We start from the raw sequence: 9,932 nt of genomic DNA, 5'->3' as shown, positions 1-9,932 counted from the left end.
TTTCTCTGACATTCCTTTGTATGGAGCTGTGTACTTTGGGAAAGCCTTTCTCCTGCTGCTTGTTTGGCCGGGGACACGTGGCTTGTGGGAGAAGTGTATATTCAGGTAGGAGGGATGGGGAGGGGGAGGCTTCTTAGCAACCCTCCTAAGTTAGGTATTTAAAAGATCCACTTTTGGTGAAGTCGCAGGGAGCCACAGTGAAGAACATCCAGGACAGGCACCTAGTCCTCCCTTCAGATTTTGAGCTATAGGGCAGAGGGCTTCAGATCCTACCCACCGGGCTCCCCGCAGGAAAGTGAGCCCCTGGAAGGCAGTGTTGAATGAGAGCTATTTGGCAAATTGTCCACCAGGGCAGAGTCCCCTTATGCCCAGCAGGACTCTGGATTGGAGGGTGCTCAGAGAATGCAGACTCATCTCTTTACTGGTAGAACTTGCTCCCAGCAAACACAACCCAATCTATGACAATCTGGATTTATAGCTCAGATAATTAGGGGAGGAGGGCTTATTGGCTTTATCAAAGGTTTTGCCACAGGACCACAGCACAGCTATTGGGTCAACTGGGTTTGCCTGAGTTCGATTCCATAAGTATAAGCATTTCCAAGTCCCTACTCTAGGTCCTACTGGGGATACAAAGATGAAAACCACCACCAGCCATTTTATCTTATACATTTAAAAACATAATTTTGAGAAAGGGTCCATAGGTTTCACCAGAGTATCAAAGAAGATTATGACACAAAAAAGGTTAAGAACTTCTAGCTACTAGGACTGATCTGGGAGGGAGACCTGAGTTCTGCCTCTGACATGTATTTTTTTTCTTTTTGCTTTTTAGAGGGGGGAATGCAGGGCAGTTGGGGTTAAGTGACTTGCCCAAGGTCACACAGCTAGTTTTGTGTTAGGTGTCTGCGGCTGGATTTGAACTCAGGTTCTCCTGACTCTAGGGCCAGTGCTCTATACACTGCGCCACCTAGCCGCTGCTGCCTCCCCCCCCCCACATGTATTTTGGCTGTATGATCTGGGATGGGGGAAGCAGCATGATGGAATGAAAAGAACAATGAATTTGGAGTCACAGGAACTGGATTTGAATCCTGAGTCTGCTCCTTAATACCTGTGTGATTTGGGCAGGTCCCTTAACCTCCCTGGGCCTCAGTTTCCTCATCTGTAAACTGAAAAAATAGCTCTAAGTGGCCTCCAAGGTGCTTAGGCAATTATCCGAGACTTGAAATTGGAAGAAATTGAGGCTCGGAGAGAGAGGACAGTTTGCCTGAGGACATAGCTGGAGGCAGGGCTCCTGACTCCAGTTTTGCTACTTCTCAGATCAAGGTCATAAATTAGAAAGGCCGTTCTGCCCACTGTGTGAAAGATGAGTTGGAGCAGAAAGAGACTAGAATTAAGGAGGCCAGCCAGACTGAGATTAGAGGAAAGGCTAGGAACAGAGAGCTGATTGGAGGAGGACAGCTGAGGGGCCTCACGGTGGATTGCCACCATGTTCTCTGTAAAGGTCAGCTGCCAAGATTGCTAATGGAGGTCGGGTGGGAGGTGAAAGAAAAATGAGATGCTGTGGACACTAGCCAGGGACTCAAAGATGAGTCAAAGAGGTTGGCGAGCAGGGCTGCCTGAGGCTTGACACCAGAGCAGTATTGGAGAAGGTAATGGTCAGCTTAGTAGGGTGAGACCAAGGCAGGTCACCAGAACAGGTCCCAGTGGTAAGGAGACTCTAACAGGCATGGTGGTGTGCCTCACTATAGTCAGAAGACTGAGCTGGGGCCGCTGCCTGAGCAGTGGCCTCAGTCCTTGATAGATCTATGGGGGGAAATCAGCTCCTGAGAAGATATTGGTGACTGAGGAGCCCTACAAGCTGGGGCTCACCTCAGAGTTGGGCTCATTACTTCTTGTATGCACCAGCTACTTGATGTGACACTGAGTTCAGTGTGATTTACTTTGAATTTGTATACACAGCTCCCTTGTGTATACTGTGTTGGAAAAGAGTTCAGAAAAGAAATATAATTGTGTAGTAACTTTTGCCCCATGTTGCTTGTGCGTGTGTGAGCACACATGCACATATTTGTATGTAACTATTTATGTGCAAGGCCAGTAAAGGTAGGACTACAACCCAGATTCCTGACTCCCAGTTCAGGGCTCTCTCTGCTCTATCTCTGCTATATCACAAAGCCCCTTTTCCCAGTTTTTTAACTCTTAGAGTAAACATTTGAAAGGTATACTCATGACATTTCTTCTCACACTTATTTCTTCTCACACTTATACCCATACATACATTATAGTTAAAGCTTTAATAGCTTAAAATTGTACTAAGACTTTTGGAGCACCCAGTATATATACCATTTCAAAGCCAACTAGATCTGACTTTCACGCTATCTTTTCTTTTGGATTATCTGTGTCATGGGTATTTTCTATTAATATATTGAAATAATTGATAATTGACTGTCTCAGTGGTACAAGTATTGAGGAGCCAAGAAATTCAGTGAGGCCTGCCTTTCATATGTTTGCTCTGACTCTGAAATCTGACTTGTAAATGGCCCTTAGTGGCCGCCATGGTCAAGGATTTCTCTCCCTTCCCCTTTCCATTGTTAAGAATGAGAAAACTGATTTAGATCAGAGGTTGTTAACCTGAGTTCCATGAACTTTAAAAAAAAAATAACTATATTTTAATATAATTGGCTTCCTTTGTAATCCTATGTATTTTATGCATTAAAAACACAATTCTGAAAAGGGGCCCATCACTTTGCTAGACTGCACAAATGGTCCAGGATACCAGGAAGGTTAAGGGTCCCTGGTCTTGATTCTGTCCCATCACATGATTATGGGAATCCCTTACTGACTGCATCTCCTGCTATTTACCTGGGCTGCTTGCCAAGGGCAGGAGTTAGTCCCTGAAGGCAGGGGGAGTGGGCAAGGCCTCATTGAGCCTCTTTCTCACCCAGGTGGAGCTGGCCCTGCTGCAGCACTCTTACCAGGACCTGGCCTCCCAGATTAACCTCATTCTGTTAGAGCGACTCTGGTACGTCATGCTGGAACAGTTTCTCATGAAATACGTGTGGAGTGCCTCCGGTCTTGTGATGGTCGCAGTGCCCATCATCACTGCTACTGGCTACTCAGAGTCAGGTAAGAGCACCCCTGTGGGAAGGAGAATCTGGGAGCAGGAGCCCCCAAACAGGCCTAGCTCTAGATATAGCACCCACTGAGTCTAGAGAAGAACTGGGAAGAGGTGTGCAGCCAGGGTCTGGCTCAGCTCTCAGCTGTCCTGTCTGCTTCCCATGTGACCTGAGCCAAACCACTTCTCTGAGTTGCTCACTTGTAAAAACCAAGTGAACTCTAAGCACCATGTCTGTTCCATATCTCTGTGATCACTGGCTTAAGGCCCTGCATCCAGTTAATGGCTGGGTCAGGACCAGAGCCCAGTTCTCTTGACTCCTTTACGGTCCAGGCCTCACTCTTTATACTAAATCAGGCTAAAAAAATAGACCGACCTTTCCATTTCACTCTCCTTCTCTGCCCTTGTATACATATCTTCTCCACTAGCCCCAATTTCCCTTTCTTTTCATTTCAAAAGACACAGATTTACGTTTATACCCTTCCCCAGGCCAATCGCCAGAATTGTGTATAAAAAGCTTCATTTGACCCATCATCAGACATACAGACATAGTCAGGCATGAGTGCACCTGTGTGCATACACACACACACACACACACACACACACACACGTGTGCTCGCTTAGTCTTCTCCCCTGTCCTGCCAGAGCGAGGTGTTCTGAGCAGGAAGGGATATAGTTTGAGGTTTATTAATACTATGCACCCTTCATTCAAACTTTTTCTCTTTATTTCCTTTGACATTCTAGAGCTTTTGTTCTGTTATTTTGTTTAGCTCAAAAAAACTATCTCTGAAGTAATTTAGCTTGTATTGTCATTGTCTAACCATGAGCAGTAGCTGTCTCTCCAATTCTTTGTCTCCCTTTATTTCTGCCAATCATGCTTTGCAGCTTTATTTATATAAATCCTGTGTGTGTCTTGGTAGGTTAACTTAAATATTTTATGCATTTTATAGTTATTTTTTTTACAGGATTTCTCTTATTTCTTTGGAGGGTTTTGTTAATATTGTATAGAAGTACTGGTGATTTTGTAGATTTATTCTACACCTTGCTACCCTGTTGAAGCCATTACTTGTCTCAGTTTCTTTGCTGATTCTCTGGGATTTTCTAAGTATATCATTGTGTCACCTGCAGACAGGGATAGTTTTGTTTCCTTTGCTAATGTATATCCCTTTGATTTTGTTCTCTTGTTATTATAGGTAACATTTCTAGAACTATGTCAAACGTTATTGGGGAGAAGGGGGCACACACACACACACATTATATATAGCCAGCCTTTGATCACTTGACCCTAAGGAAGTTCCATTATCCAAACACTACTTGCCTTGTTTTCCAACTTCCATCATCTACAGGATGTGTAGGGAGCTGGCACATGTTGGGGGTGGGGGGGAATAATAACTACTGTATTAAAATCTTTACTCTTCTCTGGCCTCAGTTTCCCCATGTGTAAAATGAGAGAGTCAGACTAGATGCTCTTTAAGTTCTCTTCCAGATCTGACATTTCATGACTGTGAAATATTTATTGAGTACTATCTACTCATTCAGCAAACATTAAGCTGTCTGTTCTATCCAAGGCTCTATGAGAGATACACAAATAAAACTCACTCTCTAGTGCAGAAGACAAGACACAGAGTCATGAAAAAAGGTATTTAGTGCTTGGCATCCAGTGAGGACCACAGCTAGGATTTAAACAGGCAGTCAAGGCCTCTTAGCTCAAGAGGCAGATTCGCTCCTCCTGATAAAATGGCTCATTGCCCAGAGTCTTCAAGAGGGACTTCCTGATTACACACTGATAACCTGAAGAGGCCTTACCTGGAGGGATATACCCAGGGCCTGATTGTGCCTAATGAGGCACCCTCTCTGCCCTGCCCTGCTTGAGCCCAGAAGGCTGTGCTCCTACATGTGTCAGACCTGCTTGTGGCTGTCCCTTTTGCCCAGCGGATGGTGCCTTGGAATGTTCTCCATCCTACTGTTTTTCAGTAGGCAGTGGCTCATTCTTTTCCCTCTTCAGAGTCCTTGTTCCCTACTTGTCAGTACATTCCCTGGAGGACCATAGAATCATAGCATGTTAAAGCTAGAGGGTTCCTTGGAGATTGAACGGCTCACCCCTCTTCCTTTACAGATGAGGCTCAGAAGGATCTCGCTAAAGATTTCACAGCCAAGTGGCAAAGCTAGAACCCAAGCTTAGGTTTTCTGACTCCCAAGTCCAATGTTCTTTCCATGGGCATCAGCTGCCATTTAACTCCAGACCCTGCAGACTTGGAGTATATCTTCTTGTAATGAATTCTTCCCCTTGCTCTTCCGTGATCCCTCTCCCCTCCCCTCCACGGTCTATGTTTCCTAGGCTTTCACTTCCTCATCTGGAAAATGAAGGGTTTTAACCAGCTGATCTCAGAGGTCCCTTCCAGTGCCCAGAAGCCATGATTTCAAACTCAGCTTCTCAGTACTGTGCCTATCACAGAGCCAGTGACTGCTGCTTCCTGTAGCCTGGTTCCATTGCCCCCGCGTGGCCCTTTATGTGATGTGAGGGCAGGTCTCTGTCTTTCCTTAGCCAAAAATACACCTATCTTATCATCACTTCACCCTCAGACCAAGATCACAGAAGTCTTTGGTCCAGGGAGGACACCTCCAGAGGTTAGCTAACTAACCCTTTGGGTTCAGTCCCATGCCAAAGGGACTGCACAGAGTGCCCTCAGTCATCCAGACTCCCTGTGCCCCTCTGACTCTTTCAGGTCATAAGGCTGCTTTCCTACCTGACCCCCCCCAAAGAAGGACTGTGGGCTGTGGCGCAGAGAAGGCCACAGCCCTTGGCACACCTCTTTACATACTGGACATGTCAGTGAACCTTTTGTTTAACGTAACATTGGCTTTGTCCAGGCCATTTCATTTCCATTGTCTTAGCTGATGCTCATAACAACCTAGTAAGAGAGGTAGGGCAGAGATTATTATGCCCATTTTACAGGTGGGAAAACCAAATAGCAGAGCCAGGACTAGAACCTGGGCCTCTAAAATTCCTGAGTAGCTCCGTACTCCTTTCACTAAGCCTTCCTTGTCAGCCAGTCATTAAACAGGTCTGTTTGGAGCCCTCACTGTGTGCCCAGCCCAGTACTCTGCTCCACAGAACTGTAAGAGAAATAGACAATATGGGCTCCGTTCTTGAGGAGCACACAGTCAGGCCCACCATAGCTGGGAAATGAATGTATTCCAAATACTGGGCTCTGGCTTGGGATTCTCCAAGAGCCACATTGTAGCCACTGCCCATGTTCAGCCCAGAGCCAGCTGGAGAGAACGAGGGAGGACCAGTGGGTCTGCCACTGCTCTCTGCTTCCATTTTTGAGGCCTAAGGTAAGGCCATGCCACAGAGGGCAGGCTGACTACAAAGAAGTATCCAGCACAGACCCTGCCCCTGCAGAGATATTTCTAGTCCAACTAGGGAGACAAGCCTCTCACATATGAAAAGTTAGCAGAATTTAAATGTCAAATGAATGATTCAGATGGTGTCATGGGAGTTCAAAGGAGGGAGAAGACACTGGGGCCTGGGCTGGTGGGAAGGCTTCATGGTGGCATCGATTTGGGGCTGGGCCTTAAAAGACATATATGCCATTTGGGGCAATGAGAAAATCATGCTTGCTGGAACAGGGGGTGGGCACCTCTAAGGTAGGTCAGGCCTAGGTTCCAGGGAGTTTGCACATTGTCCAGGAGGCAAGCAGGAACTATTGAAAGATTGATTGAAGGTAGGATTGGAGTTTCCCAAAAGGCTAGGCCAGAGGAATGGTAAGCCCTGTAGCTAACTCCCCATCCTGCTGTAGCAGCAAGCACCCTGGCGTCCCCAGGGTGGCTGCTAGCACAGGTTCTTGGATCTGCTTTGTTAAAGGAAAGCAACTCAAAATGGGTTAACAAGCTTACTTTAATCAGTCAGGCATATATCGTTTATCTTGTTCAGGGGAAAAAGGTCAGCACCCCGAACTTCAAAATACACAGACAGAATTATCAAGACAGAAACAGATCAAGTAGACAGCTTTCCAAACTGTCCAGCCATTACATCCATACCCAGTCAACATCTGGGTTTCCACATCTGGGTTTTTCAAAGCCGGGGGACTCTCAACAACGGCTTCCCAGAATTCAGATCAAATCACAGAACACTTCTCAAAGTGAGTCCCAAAACAAAGCTACACATCAGGGCTTATATAGCCTTCTCCTGGCTCAGAGAATATAACAACCTTATTGACCCACTAGCCAATCAAAAAGTATCTACTGAAAAACAAGCCTCCCTCCCCAGGCTTCTGGTTCACTTTAGCCTAGGGGCAGGGAAGATCTTCCAAATTTGCATTCCCATTACACCTGCTCCCATCTCTCTTGTGTAGACTCAGAGGCAGTAAAGAAAGCAGCCTTGGAGATGAAAGAAGAAGACCTGGTGAGTGAGCGCACTGAGGCCTTCACCATTGCCCGTAACCTGCTCACGGCTGCTGCGGATGCTATCGAGCGAGTTATGTCTTCCTATAAAGAGGTACTTTTGCCCTCAGCTTGCTTCAGGCCTCCTGCCAGAGTGCCAAGCCAGACTGACTTTTCCCTGCCCCTCCTGTCCCCCAGGTGGCAGAATTGGCTGGCTATACTGCCCGAGTGTACGAGATGTTCCAAGTGTTTGAGGATGTCCAGCGAGGTAGTTTCAAGAGACCTGGGGAGCTAGAAGACTCCCCAACGAAGGCCAGAACTGGAGCTCTTGTGAGACATGGGGTGCGGATGGAGGGGCCCCTGAAAATCAAAGGTAAGGACCTACTTTCTGCCCCCTTTCATTCATTCACTGAATTGACATAACAAGCATCTGTTGTCTTTCTTGAATGGTTCCTATCTTGTGTCACCCCAGGGTTCCCTGTTCCCTGTCACACAGTCTTAACTCTTTAAGGTCATGGCCCCTACAACTCAGTTTGGTCCTATGTCTCCAGACTCATCTCTCTCTGGCTCTACTCTGGATGGACCTGCCTACCCTTCTCAATTCCTCTCTGTCCCTCTGGGTCTCCTCCATCCTTCAGGGCCCAGCTCAAGCTTCCTCTCCTTGGTGAAGCCTTTCCAAAGTGGCCCGTTGGGTGCAGAGGCCTCCTCCCCCTGCACTCCTGGGGAGTGTACTTTATCTGGCACCCTTATTCGGTTCCTCACAGCTGCTATTGCTACATGTCCCAGGCTCACCGGGTAACTGGGATTGGAGGGATAAGAGGGGAAAATGGATGTTATTGGTCATCTGGTGCAGCGCTTCTTAAACTATGGGGTTGGGAAAAATTTGGCAACAGTAAAAGGTTTCTGAAGGCGCAACAACCAAATATTAATTCAAAATCAAAGGTGTAACACACCCAAGGTGTTTCTGGCAGCACTTGTCCATGTCGCATTGAGCAACTTCACTGCAGCCTTGGTTCTGAACACACAACATGCACACTTTGCACTGCACGGGCCCTTACGCCCACATAGCACCAACGAATGCAGCCAAAACCAAAAAGGGCATATGAGTAGGAAAAGTTTAAGGAGCCCTGATCTAGTCTAACGCCCTCAGAAAGGTAACTTGCTCAGAGTCCTAGCCGAGGTGATTACTGAGGCAGGCCCACTGCCCCCACTCTTTATGGATAGTTATGGTAAGTCTTCGAATGTCTGCTGGATGATCTCTTGTCAGGGAATCCCTTGTCAGTGGCTGGTTGGTCCGATGCCCTCTGGGATCCCTGTCTCTCTGTAGATGCCCCATGACCAGCCACTGCACACACTCCCAGATGTTTATATAGGACCTGGGTGCATGCACACACTCACATACTCTGCCCTGTGCTGATAGCCTGTTGCTGCCCTATGGATTATGAGCTTTGAAGTGCTCATTTGCATGTGATTTGCATGTGCTTTGTATGTGAGAAACCCAGACCACTTTTTGTGCCCCCCATGAGGCTGCAAGCTTGTGGTGTTCTCTGTAGCCCTACTGCAGTACCCTACCGCATCTGAGAGTGCCCATGAATTGTCTCTAACCTGATCTTTCTTCTGCCCCAACTGGCAAAGTTCAAGTCCTATGCTGGCCTCTAGACCCAGTCCGTCTACCCCACACAAGTTTTGGACACAGAACTCCAGGCAAAACATCTGTCTGTCCTCCAGTGTAGGCATTGATCCTGTATCACACTCCAGGGGTGGGGAACCTGTGGCCTTGAGGCCACGTGTTGGCCTTCTGGGTCCTCAAGTGCAGCCCTTTGACCTAACCTGAACTTCACAGAACAAATCCCTTTAACAAAAAGGATTTGTTCTGTAAAACTTGGACTCAGTTGAAAGGCCACACCCAAGGCTCTAGAAAGCCACATGTGACCACTTGCAGTCTCGAGGCTGCAGGTTCTCCACCTCTGGCCTAAGCATTGGCCAGGCTGGTACAAACAAGAGTCAAGGCTCCAGCCCTGCCCTTTCCTCTGGGGAACTCTAAGGACAGTGGCAAATGATCTAAGATACAGTCTGTGTGATGGGTAAAGGGCTCCACTTGGCTGGGTGGTAGGAGCGAAGTGTCTAAGCAGGAATGTTTAGGGATGGGAGGAGGGTTAGAGGGTTTAGAGAGATGGAAGGGAGACAGGGTAGGATACCCCAGGGAAGGAGAGGCACAGAGGGGCATGAGAGTGTGTGTATGTGTGTGAATATGAGGTATATGTGAGTGTATGTGTATGAGGTGAGGTATATGTGAGTGCATATGTGTGTGAGTGTGAGGTATATTAGAGTATGCATGTGTGTGAGAAAGGTGTATGTGAGCACGTGTGTGTGAGGTGTGAGTGTGTGTATGAGTGAGTGTGAGGTGTATGTGAGCACATGTGTGTGAGGTGTGAGT

The 9,932-nt window shown here is 47.2% G+C and overlaps 1 protein-coding gene across 1 annotated transcript in view; it reads left to right on the top strand.

Moving 5' to 3' along the window:
• ABCD1 (ATP binding cassette subfamily D member 1) overlaps positions 1-9,932 on the top strand; it is a 21,687-nt gene that overhangs the window by 3,772 nt on the left and 7,983 nt on the right. Inside the window, exons 2-4 of the mRNA XM_069108463.1 lie at positions 2,940-3,120; positions 7,468-7,610; positions 7,694-7,868. Of these exons, the coding sequence (XP_068964564.1) occupies positions 2,940-3,120; positions 7,468-7,610; positions 7,694-7,868 (499 nt within the window). The remainder of the gene's footprint in view (positions 1-2,939; positions 3,121-7,467; positions 7,611-7,693; positions 7,869-9,932) is intronic.

Source organism: Petaurus breviceps, unplaced genomic scaffold (assembly GCF_028583685.1).
Source record: "Petaurus breviceps papuanus isolate PSGF00001 unplaced genomic scaffold, PetGlider_PUasm1.0 90386, whole genome shotgun sequence".
NCBI lineage: Eukaryota > Metazoa > Chordata > Mammalia > Diprotodontia > Petauridae > Petaurus > Petaurus breviceps.
The sequence above is the reverse complement of the archived record's forward strand: the minus strand, read 5'-3'. Positions and strand labels throughout refer to the sequence as shown.